Source organism: Schistocerca americana, chromosome 2 (genome assembly GCF_021461395.2).
Source record: "Schistocerca americana isolate TAMUIC-IGC-003095 chromosome 2, iqSchAmer2.1, whole genome shotgun sequence".
Classification (NCBI taxonomy): domain Eukaryota; kingdom Metazoa; phylum Arthropoda; class Insecta; order Orthoptera; family Acrididae; genus Schistocerca; species Schistocerca americana.
In genome coordinates, this window is record NC_060120.1 from 1035922961 (window position 1) to 1035947325 (window position 24365).

The following is a 24365-nucleotide window of genomic DNA, read 5'->3' on the forward strand; positions in this document are numbered from 1 at the left end:
TAAAATATTCCGGAGGTAAAATAGTCCCCCATTCGGATCTCCGGGCGGGGACTACTCAAGAGGACGTCGTTATCAGGAGAAAGAAAACTGGCGTTCTATGGATCGGAGCGTGGAATGTCAGATCCCTTAATCGGGCAGGTAGGTTAGAAAATTTAAAAAGGGAAATGGATAGGTTAAAGTTAGATATAGTGGGAATTAGTGAAGTTCGGTGGCAGGAGGAACAAGACTTTTGGTCAGGTGATTCCAGGGTTATAAATACAAAATCAAATAGGGGTAATGCAGGAGTAGGTTTAATAATGAATAAAAAAATAGGAGTGTGGGTTAGCTACTACAAACAGCATAGTGAACACATTATTGTGGCCAAGATAGACACAAAGCCCATGCCTACTACAGTAGTACAAGTTTATATGCCAACTAGCTCTGCAGATGATGAAGAAATAGATGAAATGTATGACGAGATAAAAGAAATTATTCAGGTAGTGAAGGGAGATGAAAATTTAATAGTCATGGGTGACTGGAATTCGTCAGTAGGAAAAGGGAGAGAAGGAAACATAGTAGGTGAATATGGATTGGGGGGAAGAAATGAAAGAGGAAGCCGCCTTGTAGAATTTTGCACAGAGCATAACTTAATCATAGCTAACACTTGGTTCGAGAATCATAAAAGAAGGTTGTATACATGGAAGAATCCTGGAGATACTAAAAGGTATCAGATAGATTATATGATGGTAAGACAGAGATTTAGGAACCGGGTTTTAAATTGTAAGACATTTCCAGGGGCAGATGTGGATTCTGACCGCAATCTATTGGTTATGAACTGCAGATTGAAACTGAAGAAACTGCAAAAAGGTGGGACTCTAAGGAGATGGAACGTGGATAAACTGAAAGAACCAGAGGTTGTAGAGTGTTTCAGGGAGAGCATCAGGGAACAATTGACAGGAATGGGGGAAAGAAATACAGTAGAAGAAGAATGGGTCGCTCTGAGAGATGAAGTAGTGAAGGCAGCAGACGATCAAGTAGGTAAAAAGGCGAGGGCTAATAGAAATCCTTGGGTAACAGAAGAAATATTGAATTTAATTGATGAAAGGAGAAAATATAAAAATGCAGTAAATGAAGCAGGCATAAAGGAAAACAAACGTTTCAAAAATGAGATCGACAGGAAGTGCAAAATGGCTAAGCAGGGATGGCTAGAGGACAAATGTAAGGATGTAGAGGCTTGTCTCACTAGGGGTAAGATAGATACTGCCTACAGGAAAATTAAAGAGACCTTTGGAGAGAAGAGAACCACTTGTATGAATATCAAGAGCTCAGATGGCAACCCAGTTCAAAGCAAAGAAGGGAAGGCAGAAAGGTGGAAGGAGTATATAGAGGGTTTATACAAGGGCGATGTACTTGAGGACAATATTATGGAAATGGAAGAGGATGTAGATGAAGACGAAATGGGAGATAAGATACTGCGTGAAGAGTTTGACAGAGCACTGAAAGACCTGAGTCGAAACAAGGCCCCGGGAGTAGACAACATTCCATTAGAACTACTGATGGCCTTGGGAGAGCCAGTCATGACAAAACTCTACCATCTGGTGAGCAAGATGTATGAGACAGGCGAAATACACCACAACAAGAACAACAACAACAACAAGAAGTATTTCTGTTAGTCTGTCTATATACACTGAAGCGACAAAGAAACTGGCATACACATGTGTATTCAAATACAGAGATATTATATATAAAAACAAAGGTGAGGTGACTTACCGAACGAAAGCACTGGCAGGTCGATAGACACACAAACACAAACAAACACAAACATACACACAAAATTCAAGCTTTCGCAACAAACTGTTGCCTCATCAGGAAAGAGGAAAGGAGAGGGAAAGATGGAAGGAAGTGGGTTTTATGGGTGAGGGTAAGGAGTCATTCCAATCCCGGGAGCGGAAAGACTTACCTTAGGGGGAAAAAAGGACAGGTATACACTCGCGCGCACACACACACATATCCATCCACACATACAGACACAAGCAGACATATCACCCTTAAAACCCACTTCCTTCCGTCTTTCCCTCTCCTTCCCTCTTTCCTGATGAGGCAACAGTTTGTTGCGAAAGCTTGAATTTTGTGTGTATGTTTGTGTTTGTTTGTGTGTCTATCGACCTGCCAGCGCTTTCGTTCGGTAAGTCACCTCATCTTTGTTTTTATATATAATTTTTCCCACGTGGAATGTTTCCCTCTATTATATTGATATCATTCATACAAATACAGAGATATGTATACAGGCAGAATACACGGCCCTGTGGTCGGCAATGCCTGTATAAGATGACAAGTATCTGGTCTAGTTGTTAGATCGGTTACTGCTACTATAATGTCTGGTTATCAACATTTGAGTGAGTTTGAACTTGGTGCTATAGTCAGTGCTCGAGCAATGGGACATAGCATCTCTGAGGTATTGATGAATTGGGGATTTTTCTGTATGACCATTTCATGAGTGTACTGTGAATGTCAGGAATCTGATAAAACATCAAAACTCAGACATCGCTGCGGTCGGAAAAAGATCCTGCAAGAACAGGACCAATGACAACTGAAGAGAATTGTTAACGTGACAGAAGTGCAGCCATTCCACAATCTGCTACAGATTGAAATGTTGAGTAATTAATAAGTGTTATAGTCCGAACCATTCAACGAAACATCATCGATATGTGCTTTCGGAGCCGAAGGCCCATTCGTGTACCCTTGATGACTACATGACACAAAGCTATATTTTTCACCTGCGCCCGTCAACGCCAACATTGGACTGTTGATGACTAGAAACATGTTGCCTTTGTTGGGCGAGTCTGGTTTCAAATTGTATCAAGCGGATGGATGTCTACGGGGATAGAAACCCCTCATGAATCCATGGATCCTGCTTGACACCAGGGTACTGTTCAAGCTGGTGGAGGCTCTGTGATTGTGTGGGGCATGTGCAGTTGGAGTGATATGGGACATCTGATATGTCCAGATATCATCCTTGACACGTGACACATATGGAAGCATCCTATTTGATCCTATGACCATTGTGCATTCGATGGACTTGGGCAATTCCAGCAAGACAGTGTGATACCCCACACATTCAGAATTGCTACAGAGTGGCTCCAGGATCTCTCTTCTGAGTTTAAACACTTCCACTGACCACCAAACTACTGATAGCCTTGGGAAAGCCATCCATGACCAAACTCTTCCATCTGGTGAGCAAGATGTATGAGACAGCCAAAATACCCTCAGACTTTTAGAAGAATATAGTAATTTCAATCCCAAAGAAAGCAGGTGTTGCCAGGTGTCAAAATTACCAAACTATCAGTTTAATAAGTCATGGTTGCAAAATACTAACACACATTCTTTATAGATGAATAGAAATACTGGTAGAAGCCGACCTCAGGGAAGATCAATTTGGATTCCATAGAAATGTTGAACACGCGGAACAATACTGATCCTACAACTTATCGTAGAAGATAGATTAAGGAAAGGCAAACCTATGTTTCTAGCATTTGTTGAGTTAGAGAAAGCTTTTGGCAATGTTGACTGGAATACTCTCTTTCAAATTCTGAAGACGGCTGGGGTAGAATACAGGGGGTGAAAGGCTACTTACAACTTTTACTGATACCAGATGACAGTTACAGGAGTTGAGGGACACGAAAGGGAAAAAGTGGTTGGGAAGGGAGTGAGACAGGGTTGTAGCCTATCTCCAATGTTATTCAATCTGTATATTGAGCAAGCAGTAAAGGAAACAAAAGAACAATTTGAAGCGGGAAGAAAAAATAAAAACTTTGAGGTTTGCCGACGACATTGTAATTCTGTCAGAGATAGCAAAGGTACTGGAAGAGCAATTGAATGGAATTGACAGAGTCATGTAAGGAGGATGTAAGATGAACATGAACAAAAGGAAAACGAGGATAATGGAATGTAGGTAGTAGATGAGTTTTGCTGTTTGGGCAGCAAAATAACTGAGGATGGTCGAAGTAGAGATTATGTAAAATGTAGACTGGTGATGGCAAGGAAAGTGTTTCTCAAGAAGAGAAATTTGTTAATATTGAGTATAGATTTAAGTGTCAGGAAGTCTTTTCAGAAAGTATTTGTATGGAGTGTAGCCGTGTATGGACTTGAAACATGGACGATAAACGGTTTAGACAAGAAAAGACAAGCTTTTGAAATGTGATGCTATAGAAGAATGCTAAAGATTAGATGGGTAGATCACATGACTAATGAGGAGGTACTGAATAGAGTTGGGGAGAAGAGGAATTTGTGGCACAACTTGACTATAAGAAGGGCTTGGTCAGTAGGGCACATTCTGAAGCATCAAGAAATCACCAATTTAGTACTGAAGGGGAGTGTGGAGGGTAAAAATCGTAGAGGGTTACCGAGAGATGAATACACTTGGCAGATGCAGAAGGATGTAGGTTGCAGTAGTTACTTGGAGATGAACAGGCTTTACAGGGTAGAGTAGCATGGAGAGCTGCATCAAACCAGTTGTTGGACTAAAGATCTCAACAACAACAAAGAGAAAGGGTAAAATACCATTGGCGAAGCCCAGTAAAAGCAAACTTGACCAAGAGAGAGATAAAATACAGAAAATGATTCAGAAGCAAAAAGAGAGGACACTAAATGTTCAAGACTAATTTTTTGTCACCTTTGAAACTGCCTTTGCATACATTTTGCATTTCCTCCCAGTCGTTTACTTCTGAAATATCCATATTTTTAATCTGCTAGCTTGAAGTTCAGTATGCTTTTCCACACATAACTGTTAATTTAATGGACCTTACTTGCTCATTCAGCATGTTTATTAGATTCAGTTTTAATTTTCATGTTTACTTACCCATAATTTCTCATTGTATAGCAAAGAAAAGTAATGTTGTAATTTTTCTGTTGCTACAAAGGTTGAATGCCCCATGTCCCTGATATTCTCTAAAGTCAACATGAAGATGTACAATTCTGTATTCAGGTTCCTATTGAAGGTGAAATGGGCACTTTGGGCCTTGGAACAGTTGAGATTTAAAAGTAAGTACCTGTTTCAGTGATACTTTTTGTCTTCTACCACCGTAAAAATATCCTTATCAAAATCTACATTCTTCTTACATACTGGTGTTTAGGGAGTCTATGGAGAAGGAATGAAAACTTTAAGGATTGCCTGTAACAATGTATTTTGTCGGAATTTGCAAATGATTTGAATATCTTTTAAACACAGTCGATGCAGAAAGCAGAAAGCAGATCTAGATTCGACAATAGCATAATCATCATTAGTGCACTACCAGAAGAGCCATATATGCATAAACATATTGGAGCATAAACTTGTGACAGTTGACTCTAGCATTTATGTGGCAAAAACAAAACTGAAGTTGCTGCATGGTAAGCAGGACCCTCAATTTTATTTCTACCATCTAAATGCTAGCATTACTTGTCACAAGTTTGTGCTCCGGCATGTTTGTGTGCCTGTATGACTGTACTGGTAGTGCACTGATCATAACTATGCTACTGCCAAATCTAGATCTGCAATAAATTATGGATTTCAGTGACTTACTGCTGCCATTCTTTACATTTGAATGTTCAGTGGTAACCAGTGGATTCAGTTTTAAGTAAAACAATGGTTATGGAGAATTTTGTAATTAAGTCAGTGATGCTGAAGGAATTATATAAAGAGAGAGAATGTAGAAGAGAGGATGTAGAATACAGAATGGCATTAACAAAGAAAGATTTTCTTAAAAAGACTAATGTGGTAACACAGGGTCTACACAACCCAGGACAACTGGGAGATCTGGGAAAAACCCTGGAATTTTTTCATCTGGGAGATAACTGGGGAAACTGCGGGAGTTTTTTAAAATTCCAGGAACTTTTCATTGTTTTAGTTTGCAGTTAAATTTTTGTAATGTTGACTGATAAGAACCAGTACTCTAACAAAGGATATTACTGTATCTCGTTACTGCAGCAATAAAACATGAATGAGAGAAAAAAAGGAAAATAAAACTTAAGTTGCAAAGGAAATGCGCCATATACAACAAACACCAACAGCAAAAGGTGTCAAACGATTTAGGAAGACTATGCAATGCTTCATAAAAACACATTGCCTCCCATGAGCGTAATGCCACAACTGTTTACATTAGATTCGTTGGAGCAGTTGCGAGTGAGCTCATATGCATGCTCAGTTGAATCACATGTGAGTAGTACCTTCTCCCATGTCTGGCCACAGAAGTGTGGCTGTTAGCTATATAAGCAGTAGCAGCAAGCAGCCAGATGCTACCCAGAAAAATTTTACTGGCATGCCCAAGCTGCCAGATTCACACATTCACAACAGGCTCAGATTTAGGGGTGGGTGACTAGCTGGGGTATCTTCCCCGGCCAGCAATTTCGGGGGGAGGGGGGGGGGGGGGGTTAAATTCATATTCTTGAGGGGGGGGGGGAACTTTATTATACAAGGTGCCTGGCATCCAGTGCACGTTGGTCTATTGATTATTCATATGATATTGAAACGCATCCTTGTTTGTTTTAAGTTGATTTCCAAATGAATCATAAGTTCATTTTTGAATGCGTGCATAGTGTATGTGATGTGTCTGCCAGGAGAATCCCCATCACATCTACAAATAAACTTTGCTGCAGACAAAAGGGGATGAGGTTATATGAGCTGAGCAGAATAAAACAAACGGGTGAATGCCAATTGCTTTTTATGTGGTTGACTGGGTTTGCGAATGATCAGTGTTACTTTAATTATTAGCAAAATCCTTAGATTCAGACTACCAGAATGGAAATAAATGAGTAATAGGAATAACAGGCGAGAAAGTTTTCATGTTATCTTCTCGTTATGTCCAAGAAAATGGAATTTTGACACGAAATTTTTGACCAGACCACTACAGTACTACTTCAGTTGTACAGTCCCCAGCTAGCAGCTGCTTACGTTCCATTCTAGGAGTAGCCCGGAAAACATACTGTACGAACACGTAATAATGCCTAACTGGTGAAAAAATATGGGATAACTAAACCAGTGATTGGGGAAGGGTTAGTGAAGTTAAGAATAAGTTTTGACACTGGAAGGAATTGTTGTATCCGTAATTGGAGAAACAACAAATAACGATTCGCGTGGGTTCCAAATTCTGTTTATTGCCAAAAGTTCCACAATACTAACACAACTTTGTGCTTGATCAAGAGCAGCGACTGGGCTGCAGAGTCCAAGTCCGGTATGGTAAACAGTCGTAGCACAGTGTAGCGTCGTACCTGGGTGCGACGTCAACGTAGCAAGTAGGTAGCCCAACAAGAGACTGCCAGGCATGGCGCCGTATGCGGCTATATAGGGTGAGTGGTGGAGGAATATGCCTGCCGTAACAGAGTCCACTTGTCGTGTCCTGTTATGATTGGCGGCGCGGCCTCACGTGACTGTCTCTCGGGAGGACGCTGGCCGAGATTGCCATGACAGTGCGGAGGCACTCAGTGTGTGAGGCCCGCACCTGCACTGTACACCTGTGCAGAGCAGCGCATAAGCGGGGCATTCCGGCCGGTGGCTGTATGACGTAATGACCGCAGCCACGCAGCTGCAGGTGCCACGGTGTGGGCATTGACTGTACCACAGGAATAATTACAGAATTAGTGATGACAGGGTTGTTTATTAGAATGAGGAAGGAGATGAAACGGGGACATCACGTAATATGATGATTCCAAATTTATATAAAAATGTGTACTGTCTTGCTTGTCTGTTGTCTTTACTGGTTCTGTGTGCCCTATATTTAATTTTATGTCACACAAAACAGCAAGTTATTATCTAATAGGCAATAGAGTGTGTAAATTTTCCCAGTTACAGATAATCCCATCCAGTATTAATTGCGAGTTTGTTTTAAGAGGAGCAGAATTTCAGACTGGCGAACTGGGAGCAGTAGAGGCACAGCGGGACATTTTAATTTTCACTGTTCTAAGTATAGTTTGATGGCATCCATTACAAAATATTACATGTTTGAATTCCACAGAGCAAAATACAGTGACATGCGATAGAACAATGTTGTGTGAAGTGGCACACTTAAGACCAAATAACATGTCTAATATTTCCTCTAACACATATCTCTTATATGATTTGTCAGATTCTTCAGAAAGATGTGCACTACGAAATGAACAATTTTTTTTTGAAAAGTTGGTTTTTAAAATTTTTGGCATCCTACCTCAAACGCTCAAGGGGGGGGGGGGGAGGAGGGGGCGTGCACCACTAACTAGTATTGCCCCGATCTGGAAATATTGAAGATCAGGGCTGATGCACAGAGCAGTCTTAAGTTGTAGTGGGGAGGTGAGTAGTCTCCACGTGACTTGAGTTTACATTTAGTGATTTTGCTGTTTCCTCTTCATTTATTGCTCTCACATCAAATTAAAACAAAATGGATTTCTGTGGCTGGGAGCTATCAAGTGAATTAAAATACATTCACATAATTACGGAAAGGTAAAAAATGTTATTAGTTCCTGATTTTATTTTATTTCCACCTTTTTGACAGTCAAGCATTAATTGCCTTACAGAACAATGAAGTTATTTTTGTCAGTTTGCTAAAGAAATTTGGCTTTTATTAATCTTTTCCACTGAGGCAGTCAATTTATTTGAAATGAAGTTTTTAATTGCACACTATTGGCTAGTTTCAACTGTTCGCTGCATTCAAAGTGCATGTTTTCATATTCTAGCACGTGTGGCATTATGCCACAATAAAGAACCAAACATGAGATAATACAGTAATAGCACTCCAAGAAAATTTACATCTGAATCTGGACATACAAATGTTCACTTTAAGCCAAATTATGCATTTTAGTACGGTTCACGAAATTCTGATGCTCTTGGAGTATCCTCTAATGTCTTGTTTCTTTTATGACATAATGTAAGATCTTTCATTGTATTATACATACGAACATATGGGCTTCCTGTGTCATCAGTAATGCCTGTTACCTCGTTCTCCTGGCAACTGCCGAAAGGAACCTGTTTCTAACAAGTCGCAGGAAAAAATTGCAAACGGTTGTTTGAAAAGCATTACATTCAAGGTAAATTTCCTTTTACGCAAGATGAACTATGTGCAAGAATGTACGGTGAATTTCTTAAATCACAGAGCATCTGACTCTCATCTAAAACTCAGCCCTTTGAGGATGACATTTTAAAAAATTGTTGTTAAAAATTTTACTGCCACATTTGTATGATTTATCTTAAAGTGTAACACGCACAAAAAAGATTAACATTATATGTGAAAGCTTAGCTTAGCTTCTCTTACAGCTTATTAATCTTAGAGACCAATATTATGTGCGAAAGCTTTTTTTTCCCTTGTAGCAACACTATGTGTATTAATTTAAACCATTAACTTTTACTATTTGTGTGTTCACGCTACTTGACAATGATTATGCTGTTGGCTGACTAATGGCTGACTAATTCACATGTGCTGTGCTCTGAATATCCGCTGTCATCAGCTGGTGAGATCTATGACTGGCATACAAAAGCGCATCGCAATCTCAATTTCAGTGCTTCGGAAAGTAACATGTGGTGTTTGGCGAAATTCGAATTTATACTTTCGTAATACAAAAATATGCAGTGTACATGTTGGTGCACATCAAAGATCTTTCCAAAGTATGTTATTTTTCTTGAGTTTTGTTTTCTAAAGTGCAGGGAAGTTCTGCACTGGTGTATAAAACCATAATCAGTCGGAGGATTGATAAGTTTTACAGTTACGAGGAAAAGTATACTATCACTTAACAGGGAAAAGGTGTATTTTCACCCAGGAGAAAGTGTATTTTTAACCCAGAAATCCAGGAAAAATACAGGAATTTTTCCTTTGTCTGTGTATACACCCTGTAACATGCATAAATTAAAATATTAATATAATAGAGGGTAACATTCCACGATGTGTGTGTGTGTGTGTGTGTGTGTGTTAGTCTGTCTATATACACTGAAGCGACAAAGAAACTGGCATACACATGTGTATTCAAATACAGAGATATTATATATAAAAACAAAGGTGAGGTGACTTACCGAACGAAAGCACTGGCAGGTCGATAGACACACAAACACAAACAAACACAAACATACACACAAAATTCAAGCTTTCGCAACAAACTGTTGCCTCATCAGGAAAGAGGAAAGGAGAGGGAAAGATGGAAGGAAGTGGGTTTTATGGGTGAGGGTAAGGAGTCATTCCAATCCCGGGAGCGGAAAGACTTACCTTAGGGGGAAAAAAGGACAGGTATACACTCGCGCGCACACACACACATATCCATCCACACATACAGACACAAGCAGACATATCACCCTTAAAACCCACTTCCTTCCGTCTTTCCCTCTCCTTCCCTCTTTCCTGATGAGGCAACAGTTCGTTGCGAAAGCTTGAATTTTGTGTGTATGTTTGTGTTTTGTTTGTGTGTCTATCGACCTGCCAGCGCTTTCGTTTGGTAAGTCACATCATCTTTGTTTTTAAATTAAAATATTAGGAATTCTTTTCTGAAAATATTTGCCACCAGAGTACAGCTTCTAAATGTTGTTGTCATTGTTGTTTTCAACCAAACACAGATTTGATTCAACTCTCTACTCTACTGTTTCCTGTGTAAGCTTTTTCATCTCTGTATGGTTATTGTAACCTACATGCATTTGAACCTGTATACTATAGTAAAGCCTTGACCTTCCCTGTAATTTTTACCTTCCACACTTCCCTTGCTTACTAACTTCAGAATGCCTTGATGCCTCAAGATGTCTCCTATTAACTGATCTCTTCTTTTAGTTAAGTTGTACCATAGATTTATTTTCTCTACAATTCAATTCAGTACTGCTTCATTAATTAACCAATCTGCCTATCTGATCTTCTGGATTTTTCTGTACCCCAATATTCCAAAATCTTCTACTCTCTTATTAACTTACTGAGGAAGACAGTTAATAGTGAAGACAAGAAGAGACTGTAAGCCTTTTTAAGTGTGGTACTACAGAAGAATGCTGAAGATTAGATTGTTCAGTCAGATAATCAATGAAAAGTTGAACTGATAGGAAAAGAACTTAATGGCACAAAAGGCCAAAAGAGAGGAGTAGGTTGAAAGGATATGTCCTGGGTCTTCAAAGAATAATGAATTTGTTAATGGAGGAAAGTGTGGAGGGTAAAAAATTGTGGTGAGAAGTCAAGTCTCTAATACAAAAGCAGGTTCAAACAGATTAAGTTTATGTTAATTATTCAGAGATGAGTAGATTTGCACGCAACATCTAAAGTGGGGAATTTTATCAAAGCAGTCTTTGGATTGAAAACAACAACAACAACAACAGCTGTCATGATAATAAATCACTTCCACTGTTTTCATACTTGAAAGTGGCTTGTCTTCAGAACCTGTAGAGATATTATTGACTTGATTTTTTTAGAAGTCTGCAGTTATGAGTATATTTTATTTGGATTATTACATTGACACAGAAGAGATACACAGTAAAGACAATAACATAAAAGTTTGATGTCATGCAAACAGAAGATAGCAAGCAAATATTAAATGTCCATACAAATGCCAGCCATTACAGTAAACATTCCATCAAGCGAGTACCCATAAGATGACGTGAATTTCTGGGGCATGACCTCTTCCCAAAGTGGTTCTTGTGAAGACCGCCTGTAGATTGCAGTGCCATTGGTATTGAGGACTGGAGGTAGTGATCAATTTCCAACAGTTGTGACAGCTCCATGTCACCGTCGAAGTATGTTATTACTGTTTTATTCTCATTGGTATATTTTTTCCAGTAACAAGTACATACAATTAGACTTTTTTCCTTAAACGGTGTAAATTGCTACACAGTAATGAGATTGCAAATTCACATTTGCTGCGAAGAGACTTAATTATTAACAACAACAATAATATAAAAATACCCAGCATACCAGCTCTGAGAGAAAATTTGCTCCTGCTGAAAGCAAATAAAGGTGTAATGAGTGTTAGTCAGTAGAGTTTGCTTGGGATGGAGGGGGGGGGGGGGGGGGAGAGAGAGAGAGAGAGAGAGAGAGAGAGAGAGAGAGAGAGAGAGACTGCAGTGCTTTTGATGAAGTTTGAAGGATAGAAGAAGAGGAAGCAGAAGAAGAACCAACTGTATACTGCAAAAACAGTGTTTCTTTAGAGTAGCAGCTTTCCTGTTAACTTTGTGTGAAACATAGCTAAACACAAATAGTTCATAGGAGGTTAATAATGGTTAATTATCTGAGCAGAGTGCTGTTATGTTTCAGAGGCTTTTTTAGTAAATATTAAAGAAATATGTAGATCTAAGAAATCTGTGATCTAAGAAAGAAAATATATGAGAAAGAATAAATACAGGGTGTATCAAAAGGAATCATCCAGTTTGGCATGTCTGTATTTCTGAAACTAATAAACATACAGCATATAGTTAAACTTCCTGGCAGGTTAAAACTGTGTGCCGGACAGAGACTCAAACTCGGGACCTTTGCCTTTCGCGGGCAAGTACTCTTCCATCTGAGCTACCCAAGCATGACTCACGCCCCATCCTCACAGCTTTACTTCTGCCAGTACCTTGTCTCCTACCTTCCAAACTTTACAGAAGCTCTCCTGCGAACCTTGCAGAACTAGCACTCCTGAAAGAAAGGATATTGCAGAGACATGGCTTAGCCACAGCCTGGGGGATGTTTTCAGAATGAGATTTTCACTCTGCAGCGGAGTGTGTGCTGATATGAAACTTCCTGGCAGGACAGCTTCTATAAAGTTTGGAAGGTAGGTGACGAGGTACTGGCAGAAGTAAAGCTATGAGCACGGGGCGTGAGTCGTGCTTGGGTAGCTCAGATGGTAGAGTACTTGCCCGCGAAAGGCAAAGGTCCCGAATTCGAGTCGTGGTCAGGCACACAGTTTTAATCTGCCAGGAAACTTCATATCAGCCAACACTCCACGGCAGAGTGAAAATCTCATTCTGAAATTATATAGCAAATTTTGTTTTTAGATGAACGGGAAACTCAAAAAGGTTTTTGTCATACCTTTTCATAGGTGTCCAGTATCCCTTCTTGAAATGCATGGCATATGTCAATGTGGTATTCAAATTGTTTCCACACTGCAGGGAGCATGTCTTGAGTTACAACTTCAACAGCTGCTGTTATGCGAAGTCTCAGTTCATTCATTGTTGTTGGTAATGGACATAAACAGAGTCTTTTACAAACCTCCACAAGAAATAATCACATGCAGTTAGGTCCGGTGACCTTGGCAGCCAGTAATGTAAGGCTGAATCATTTGGTCCAGTGTGACTAATCGATAGTTTCATAATGCTTTAATTTAAAAATTCTCGCACCTCCAGATACCAGTGTGGTGGTGCCCCATCCTGCTGGTAAATGAAGTCATTTGAATCAGTCTCCAACTGTGGGAAATGAAAGTTCTCAAGCATATCAAGATATGTGCTTCCTGTAACAGTGTTTGCGACAAAGAAAAATGGATCATACACCTTTTCCCGCAAAACTGCACAAAACATTAAATTTTGGAGTCCCTCTCATGTTGTACAACTTCATGTGATTGTTCCCTACCTCTGTTCTCACATTATGATAGTTTACCTTTCCATTATAATGGAATATTGCCTTGTCCCTAATCACTAAGCATGGAAGAAAAATGTCATCCTCCATCTTGCCAAGAATGAAATTATAGACCTCTACATGTTGTTGTTTCTCACCTTCATGAAGAGCTTGCAGTGGCTGAATTTTGTATGGTTTCAAGTGTAAATGTTGACACAACACATGCCAGACGGGCATTGGGGCCATGTTGAACTGTCGAGTTGCGCGGCGAACTGATTTCTGCAGACTCCTTGTGAAACTACAGTGGATGTGTTCAACGTCCCTCTCACACACTTGGGGATGGTCTGGCGATTTGCCTTTACACAAACAACCTGTTTTTCTGAATTGTTCATGCCTTCGTCTAGTGCTCTGTGCTGTAAGAGGATCCACACCATACCTGGTATGAAAGTCATAGTGAGCAGCTATTACTAAGCCACACTGCACAAAATGTAGAACACAAAATGCTTTCTGTTTTCCTGACACCATTTTTACTAGAACTGAAGTGGGTGCACAGCGCTGCTACCTAGCAGGAACCATGTAAAACTCGAGTGTTTGGTCTTTCCAACAATAAGTTATTCACGCACAAATCTAAAATAATATAATAGTTATAATTTTTTTAAATCAGATGATTCTTTTTCATACACCTTGTATTTCATGAAATGAGGACAAGTAATATTACTCAGTGCGCAGTCACAAGCATCGCCAGGTTCTGAGACCCACCTTCAGTGAGTTGTGATCTCAGCTAGGGTAGGTAATGGGGGTACAGAAGAGGTTTGGTGTGGGCAGGGAGAGGTTATGTACTGCTGCCTGTGGGAATGTGCAGTGATTTGATGGGGAAGGATGGTGGGCTACTAAGTGCAGCATCTGAAAGCTGTGTTGGTGAGGCAAAAATGGGAGAGGAAAGAAGCAGAGAAGGGAAAAGGACTTTGCAGGTGTGCTAGTGTGATGGAAGTCATGTGTAGGGGTAGAGTGGGAGAAGGGAGGGGCGTAATAGCAGGTGGAGGATTTTTAAATGCACCTGCAGGCAGATCCCATATTACTAGATTTCCAGAAAGCATTTGATACAGCTTTCCATTAGAGACTCAAGGCTGCCACAATTTCTGTAAATCAGGGAATATCAGGGAAATTTTGAAAAAAAAAAAAAGCTGGAAAAGTCTCGTTTTTGTGTCAGTAGCATGACATTTATTGTTTACTGAGATGTCATGTTTCATCGCTGGCTAGGTGCAGCTGAGTATGTGCTTGGCTTCCCGACTCTCTCATTCTTACGGCTTCTCCCCTTCCCACTCCTCCCCTCGGCTTGCAGTCAGTGCTGCCACCACTACGTGCGTGTAGCCTAGCAGCTGCCGATGAGAGGTAGGGCGGTGTGACGAGTGGTTTGTTTGGATGTGTTTCTCAGAGCTTGTTGACGCAGCAGCTGGAGACAACGGTCATGTGTGCATTAGTTGTGTCTGAGTGATTGTGTGAATGTGTGTGTGCTCTCGTTTTCTGAAAAAGGAGATGGCCAAAAATTCAGTTGTGGGAGTGTGACTGTCTCTTCCATGTGCCTGTCTGTGACTCAGTGATCATGTTTATGGTAAGTTGCTACCTATCCTCATTAGTATTGATTCTCAGGGTATTTGCGCAAGTTATCTGTTGCATGGGTGATCACCACGGTCTCATTTCATTAACATGGTGTCTGTGACACATGACTAGCTGGCCACATGAGTGGACTTCCATGACGGGCCAAAACCACAGGCCATTTTTGTGGGTATTTCCAACAGATTGGGCATGTTGATCTGAGGCCCACAGTTTCCCACTAATGTGCAGGCTCTACCTGTCACATCTAGTCTCACTGACCTGCCTGCAGGCTGGTTCTGTCTATGTGTTGTGCAATGTGGCAGATTTTCATGGTTTATCCATGGACCCAGGACTGTGCTGGTCCTCGCAGGCCAGAGGTTATGGGTGATGGATTTCAGGAATTGAGACTGTACATTGTACAGTGCGGCATTTTATAGGCATTTTGTTTATTCTAGTACATTTTGGCACTTTGAAATTAGTTTATATATTAGAAAGTATAGATGATAAGAAGAAGAAAATTGTGGCACTCACTGGCAGTTTGCACTATGTATTCATGTATTTCTTGAAAGTAAAATCTCACAGTACCTATAGAATAACAGACATAACATGGTGAGTAATAACAAATGATAATGTACGTATATAGTAGAACCAACATTTTATTTGTGATCACCTACAGTGATGGTTTACACAACTCTTCCCCAACTTCTACATTCCTTTCAAGAGGCCTACTTTTTTCTGAAGTTATTTCTGAAAGCGGTGAAGATATTTTAAATCTGTCTTGCAACTCCAACAAAATGCCTATTTTTGTCACCAAATGTGTTTCTCTTTATTGAAATAAAATAATATCAGTGGTCTTAATGAAACATACATACCATTTGCCTTGCTTTCTCCATATAAAAGTAGTTCATTATGCAATATGTTGATGTTAGTATTTAAGAATTTTGCTCACACATTTAGAAATACAGAGGTCCTTACATTTTTCGTCAACTAACGTCTTTCCCTTTGTCAGGGAAAAATGCTAAAACTTGTCTGGAAATCAGAGAAATATCAGGGAATTTCACTTCCCCAGATATGTTCGTGGCTCAAAGACATCTTAAGTATTCGAACCCAATATGTTATTATGGACACCGAGCCTTCATCATTGACAAGGGTATCATCAGCAGTGTCCCAGGCAAATGTTATAGGACCACTCTTTCTCTATATATGCTTAAGTGATCTGATGGATAGGGTGAACAGCAGTCTGCAACTGTTCACTGATGACACTATAGTGTGTGGGAAAGTGTCAACATTGAGTGACTGCAGGAGAATACAAGATGACTTAGACAAAACATCTGTTTTGGGAGATGAATAGCAGCTTGTTCTGGATGTAGAAAAGTTTCAGTTAATGCAGATGAGTAGGGAAAATAGTCGTGTAATGTCTGAACTCAGTATTAGCAGAGTTTAGCTTGATCTTTCAAATACTGTAATGTTGCAAAGTGATATGAAATGGAAAGAGCACGTCATTTTGATTATACAGTAAGGTTCAGTGTACTGGGAGCGTTATAAGAAACTATAGCTCATTTATGAAGAAGATCATATATAGAACACTAGTGCAACATATTTGTGAATATTGCTTAAGTGTTTGAGATCCCCAGCTGGTCAGATTAAAGGAAGACATTGAAGCAAATCAGAGGTGCGCTGCTACATATGTATTTGTTTCTGATAGGCTTGATCAGTGTGCAAGTATTACAGAAACATTCATGAACTCAAATGGGAATCCCTGGGTGAAATAGGACGTTCTTTTAGGAAAACATTTCTGTGAAATTTTAGAGGAGTGGCATTCGCAGGTGACAGCAGAATGACTTTGCTGCCGCAATGTACATTTAGCATAATGACAGCAAAGACAAGAAAAGAGAAATTAGGGCTTAAACAAAGATATAGGGACAGCTGTTTTTTTTCCTTGCTCCATTTGCGAATGAAACAGAATAGGTAATAATTAAGTGGTACAAGATACGCTGCGCACTGTTTGGTGACTTGCAGAGTATGTACATAGCTACAGAACTCTTGTTTTGGATTTAACCGTGGTAAGTCTGAGCTTAGCAGTAACAAAATGAAATGAAACTGGATTTATTGCTACTTACCACAAAGAGGTGGCGTTGAGTGGCAGACATTTAAAAATAGACTAAGCTATTGGACAGGCTCCTTCTTCAGATATAGAAACATGCAAAGACACTCCCCCCCCCCCCCTTCCTTACACACACACACACACACACACACACACAAATGGACACTTTCAGTCTTCAGGTGCTCAAGCCTTAGTGCCTGTGTGTGTGTGTGTGTGTGTGTGTGTGTGTGTGTGTGTGTCCCTTTAACTGAAGGACTTCCTTTAAATGAGTCAGCCTTACACTAAATTCCCTCTGTATGTGGTGGGTAGCAGCCTATCCTATGTCAATTTTTATAGTTGTAAGGTCCCAGTTACGTGTCTTACATCAGCTGGCATCATTTGAAAAAAATTGTAGTATCATAATATTAAACACATCTATGCATTGTATATATGTGGATACTTTTGCTGAGTAAACGTTAGTCTGGTATGTGTCTTGTTTTTGTGTGTCATTCAAAATATGAAGTAAATATATCTTTGGTTACTGTACTGATTACACAGCAGAGATTCTGACTTTTAAGTGTAGAAATGAAAAGTTTTGTGTAATATCCTTTAATTAATGTTAGTTAATATTCTAATGAGTCTCAGTACAATAAACATTTCTTGAATTTTAGCGACAGTAGAAGCTTAGATGTGATGAACTTTATTTTATTTTGAAGGAGGGGAGTTGAAGGACAATAATAAGGCTGAATCTGCAAGTAACATTAGAAAACGTAACATGTTGTGGCTGTTGCGCTTCTGGATGTTGCATTCAGTTGGTTGTCTTCATTCGTACCTGATGGGTCAGGTATTAGTATCACTTGGTTTGGAACTTGAACGAGACACAGAAGAAGCAGCCGATCTGGACACACTAATTAGAGGTATACATTATGTAATTTGTTTTTGGCATTAAAGTAACTTTTCCTATGTTATGGAAGTAAGATATGTCATTTGTATAAGAAGAACTTTAGTGAAAAACCTTTTAGTTCATCAAAGGTAACAATACTACAGTGATTTGTAAAAATTTAATTTTTTTAATTTTTTGTAATTATCAACTTTAGTAGTTTAGTTTGGCACTGCCTGCAGTGCCACAGCTCTGCAGTTTATTTCCTTGTTATAGTTGTCTCATTGCATTCTTCAGTCAATCTCAGATTGTGTGGATTAGTACTTCTTTCATATTGGTGTTCAGTTGTGGTAGTGAAAAATAAATAGTAATTATAGTTGTGTGGATACTGTGTGAATTGGCCACATTGTGCGTCCATTTAGAAACTACCCTGGCAGTGATTGGCAAGCTTCGGGGTGCTGCGCTGATCACACCGGAGCTCCTGGTGTGAAGGTTGTGGTGCATCTATTGCTTCCTGCATCATGTTGGAACACTGATCTCAGTGCATCTTCTAGGGTACATGACTTGGCCTGTTCATATTTGCCCAAATCTTAGTAGCAGGTAGTGGTGGAATCAAAGATCTCTAGGCATAATAAAACAAACATAAGTTGCTGGCTGCAAGAGTATTCTCCTACATGGTAATGACAGATATGAAACACAGCTCATTGCTGAAAGTTCATCTGAGACTTTGTGGAATGCTTAGTCTTTTGGGACTGTGACCGATGTCCATGGGAGATCTGAACAAAGGCAGAGGGCGGGCAGTTTGGTTTTTAAGACCTCCAGTCTCGAGTAATGAAGCCCCTGGGGAAAACGAAAGGCAGGTTGGGAAGGAAGGACAGTATGCACCAATTAGCATAGTAGCAACCACATACTTTGCTGATTTAACCTCTCAGATGATTGATAAAATTGAGGAATACTCTCATGAAACCACCTTTGACATTTTGGAAAAAGCAGGTTTGTGCCATGAACTGTACAATGTTGCGTTTGCTCTCTCTGAGTTTTGAGTGCTACATTCATCTTCAAGGAGATGATGAAACTGGTAGAGAATAAACATAAAATTGTATAGCTGATGACGGAAATATGCTTTTTCCCAATTATTAAATAATATAGACAATCACGTACAAAAAGACTTTTGACTTTGTCTTTGTAACCAAATGCATCTGATTTACTTCTGGGTTCCTGTAGAATGTTAATGACATACATGGTTATAGTTTTGCAGTCCATCAGTCGTATGGATATAGATTTTTTGCATTTAGCTGGTTTTGTGACATCCTGTACACTAGCATTCGTAAGATGAATACACAACAACAACATAAAAAACACAAAAACAACATAAAATATGGAGCACGACATAGCACATCTTCTACTTTTGGCAGATATCAATGAACAAATACACTATTGCGAATAATAAAATTAAAACTGCAGTCCCTATGCTAAACTTTTGGGACATGATTATCAATGAATCAATTGAAATATGACATTCAGAGGATCTGTTCAGTGAGGACCAGTAACGATCATTGAGGTCCGTGGCCCAGTTGACAATTTTGTAATTGGTGTTGGCAGCCTTATTTAGAAGGTGTAGCTCTTAGTAGGTACAGTTGAGAGAGGGAGAGGGCTTGTAAACTCAGGTCAGAGATAGCTCTCTATCCAGAGCTTCATTGGGTGACAAATAAATGTAACATAATAGAATGCAAGTTTTTAGTAAATGCTTGAAAAGCAGTTGCCATGAAAAGGAAAAGGAAGAGGAACAGGAGTGGACTGATGTGTCATTCGCAGAGACGGGGTGTCCCTTTCATCTTTCTTTTTATAACATTTGTGTCACATCTCTTCTCAACAGCTAATTGTTTGATGATATGTAGCTCATTTTTGTAGTTGTCTTAACGAAGTGTATTTTAGTGATGTAAAACTACTGTAGGCTACCATGGACTATCGTAAGTAAAGGTAGACAATGGTAGTTTTCCTAGTAACCTTGGTCAGTTAAGATCTTAACCATGTTACCTGTACATTATGCATTTTGCATACCTATCTGCACATTATGCATACCTATCTGTACATTGTGCGTTTTGCATTCCTATCAGGCATTACCTCATTTTGATCGCCTTGTTTGCATATGTGATCAGTGTCTTACTAGATTCCCTTAGAAACTGGAAGCGGTAGAAACTGTGAGAGGATATATAAAGGGCTGTATATTAACCTACAGAACATTTTTGTTCTCCATAGTTATCCTCCCATCTGTTACTTAAAAATAAACAATATTCATAGCAAAACTGAAACTTTCAATGTATAATTCAGGTAGCTGTGCTTTATTGATGCCCCCAGAAATTTTAGGGTTTTATTTTTTTATGTCTCCTGTTTCATTATTGCCATAGTTTTGCTGTTGTCTAATTTTAAGATTAGAGCCGTATTGTTTCTAAGTTTGGTTACTATTCTCTGGGAAGTTTTTCCTCCTTCACTTTTTGTTCCTGGCAATGTTACTTTTATTTCTTCTCCTCCTCCTCCTCCTCCTCTTCTTCCTGAAAGATTCTTGCTTGTTCATACAACTATCTCTCCAATTAACACTCTTGTCAGACCTTTAGTTACTGTTCCTTTCTTATTTTACCACGTATTCAGTTTCTGAAAAATATATTCTCCACTTTCTTGCACATAATGTATGTTGTGACAATGTATTTAGCAACATCTTCCACAGAAATTATGAGGATACAGAGTCTTCTAACCCTCCCCCCCCCCCCCCCACCCCCCACCCCCCAACCAAGTCTGATTGGTTGCGTAATTAAAACCACAGTGAAAATCCAGTGAAGCTTTGTGCAGAAGTGTTGCGCAAAGTCATGCTGAGGGTTTCCGCTCGATTTCATGCAGCCCACATAACATAAGTGTCATGCGGTCTTCCTTCATGAAAGTTCTTTGCCACATGCTACAGGGGCAGTGGAGATGCTCCTGCAAGGTTTTCGATGGGAAGTATTTGATAACCCATCATACACCCTGGACTTGGCTCCCTCTGATTTGGCTCCCTCTGATTTTCATTTCTTCACTCACATGAACCGTTGACTATGGGGACAGCATTTTGGCATGGACAATGAACTGCAAACCAGTGTAGAGATCTGGTGGAAATCACAGGTAGCTGCTTTCTGTGACAAGTGTAATGGAAAGTTGGTAGCAAGCTGCTACAAAATTCTGCCGGATTGCTGACTGTGTAGATCAGTATTTGGAAGGTGTAGCTAAATTTTGCAAATAAATCATTTTTTATGTTCACTGTGCTTCCCATTTTGCAAATGCCATAGTAGAAGGAAAAGATGTAATACATAGGTTTCTGCAGTGGAAAACACACACACACACACGCACACACACACACACACACACACACACACACACACACACACACACACACACACACACACACATTTACATATTTGCATGCTCACATAGAATAAAATAATGTTAACTACAACAGTCTTAATATTCAAAGTCTTAAATTTTTCATGTAAATAAGACATTTTATATCAAATGCACTAAAACGACACTGGTAATGCTAAAATTTAGGTGAAACATGTCTGGGTAGGTGAGGAGGAAGAAAACAAAACAAGTGTTTGCTCCATATTCAGTTCCAAGGAAAAGTTATCCTAGTATGCTGACAAAACTGCCAACACCTTTATAAAGAGACAATATACTGTCTACGAAGAAAAAGTTCTTGGACAAACAGTACGCACTGAGAAAAAACTGAAGAATCACAATATACTCCCCAGGTAAATCAGAAACCAATTTTCTTTCTTATCTCTTGCTATGAAACCAACAAACTTGTCATCACTTTGAAACAGTCCTTGATGAATATTTCTTTCACTGTACAATATCATCCAAACTTTCACCATCTTAACTACGTACATTGCCAGGGCTTTGACTAACTATCATAGTGCTGTATCTGAAATCCTATCCTCGTCACCAAAAGTAATATTGCATTTCTACTCAGCCTGTGTAGTATCCTAACCCATCACCATGCATACCTGCTCAGAATCCTACACCACTCTGGTCATCACAGTGAATGACTCAGGTGCAACACTTGTTTTGTACACTCATTAACTACATCCTACTGCAGTCCTGTTTCAGGCAATTCAGATTCTATTCCAGGTAGGGCCACATTTGAAAGCAGCCATGTTACTTACCAGTGTGATGTTGTGTGTGGTAATGACAGCTGACGGCCTATGTTCCTGCATAAACACACTGTCAGGCAGTGGATATGTTTGAGTGTACTGTCAGACTTGTCAGACAGAATGGACATCACGCAGATATATACATTTCTGAAAGAGTGCAAAAGCCCCTTGACATTTGTTTGCAGGTGCAATAGTATCATCCAAACTCGTACAGGAATCAATAATTTGTTAGTAGGGGTTAATGGACAAGGGCTGCTGCATTGCAGCATGCAGTAAGTTGAAGATTTGAGTTGGTTAAGGACTGTGTCCAGATTACTGAAGAGGTTAAGGCAACCACTCATGAGAATCCATAAATCTGAGTTTGAGTTCCGATCCAACACAAATTTTCAGCTCTTGCCATTACATTACTGTAATGCTCTGGGTGGCTTTAAGTCACAAATTCCTACTCATACCTTTCCTTTCTTTCCTCATTCTCTATTTCTTACAAACTGTGGTTGAATACAAACTTTAAGGTGCGGCATACAACAGCACTAATGACTTTGTTAGGTGTTTGAATACCTGTGGCATACGGGACCCTCAATCTGCCATCCCTGCTGAACTAAATTGGTGGAAATTGCCCCTCCAGCTTATCCTCCATTTTCGTGGTCTCGTTGCCCTAAACTTCTGCTAGCCCCTGTACACTCTGATAACCTTGCCCCTTACACTTTTCCGCTTTACTCCCAGATACCCCCAATTACTTCTCTCTGTCCCCCCCCCCCCCCCCCCCCAACCGCCACCCCCACTACCCCCTTTTATAAATGACACATTTTTCATTTTTCTGTTGCCTCTGAGAGCAACCTTCTATCATGTCTTAAAGTACCTCTTGTCTTTCTTTCCTGTTCCGTACTTCTTAACCCCTCACATTTTCCCTGCACTTTCCATTCCCTGCTGTCCTTTCTATTGGAGCAATCACTCGTAAATGACAGTGTTGCTGCAACCAGGGGTGGGTATGTTTAGGAGTCCGTACGGTTGTGTTGTAAAGTCGGAGTAATGGGTGAACAGTTGCTCTCATTTTTCTTAATTTTTAAAAATTATTTTAATTGAGTCACGTTGTATGTAGGCCTGAAAATCAGTTACAAGAAGAAGAAAATAATGTAAAGCCAAGAAAAGGGTTCCATTACAGCATTGTGTATTCATTTGTTATTTCTTTTCCTTCTAATATGGCTTTTTGTATATGATAGTTTTCCTCTATTTGGTCTCAGAAACTGACATATGGCCAGGAGAGTGGTGTGCTGACTACATGCCCCTCCATATCTGCATCCAGTGACGCCTATGGGCTGAGGAAGACACGGTGGCCGGTCGGTACCGTTGGGCCTTCATAGCTTGTTCGGGAGGACTTTCAGTTAGTTTTCCTCTATTATAAGTTTCTGTTTTTTTTTTTGGGGGGGGGGGGGGGGGGGGAGTGAAGTGGGGGTGCTGTTGTGTTTCAGAATTTTTAGGTTAGTGTATATGTCTCTTGGCCTGTGGTTCATGTCCATAATGCAAATATAGAATGATTGCTGTTACTTTTAAGCAGCCTTCTGTGTTCAATTTATCTAATGTCGAAATTTCCAATATAAAAATTGCACTGCAATCTTGACACGCGTGATTGATTCCAGACGAGATGTGTTTGTCGTTGTTAGTGTTGTTTGTCCTCAATTTCGTTTGTTATAGAGTTGTCTGTTCTGTAGGCTGTTTTCAGTTCTCGTGTTTTTGAACATATTGTCAATCCTGTGAGTTACTTTGTTGCTGTAGGTGAGTGCGTGCAGTTGACTGCTGTTGCTGTGTATCTTGTCCAATTGTATAATGTGTGTTGTGTTTGTCTGTGTGTGTTGATGCTGATCTGTTTGTTGCTATATGTTTGGTCGCTCTTTCATTTTTATTTCTATTTTTTGGTTTAGTTTGTCTGTCATGTTTGTTTTTTATCCATTTTGAACAGCTATAGGTTTGAGTGCCTATAGGTCATTTTTGTAATTGCCCTCATTGACTATAATTCTATTCAACTCTTTATAACCTGCATAGAAAAGCTGGCTGCTGTCTGCATTATGGGGTGGTTTGCATTTTTGTGTATCATTGTACTGATGATGGTGAATTTCATGTGTATGGGAAATGTATGTGGTTGTTGTGTCTGCGTATTG

The 24365-nt window shown here is 39.7% G+C and overlaps 1 protein-coding gene across 1 annotated transcript in view; it reads left to right on the forward strand.

Moving 5' to 3' along the window:
• The window catches only part of LOC124596425 (gamma-tubulin complex component 5), a 155578-nt gene that overhangs the window by 118257 nt on the left and 12956 nt on the right, over nt 1-24365 (forward strand). The window contains exons 13-14 of the mRNA XM_047135556.1: nt 4899-5019; nt 17865-18065. Of these exons, the coding sequence (XP_046991512.1) occupies nt 4899-5019; nt 17865-18065 (322 nt within the window). The remainder of the gene's footprint in view (nt 1-4898; nt 5020-17864; nt 18066-24365) is intronic.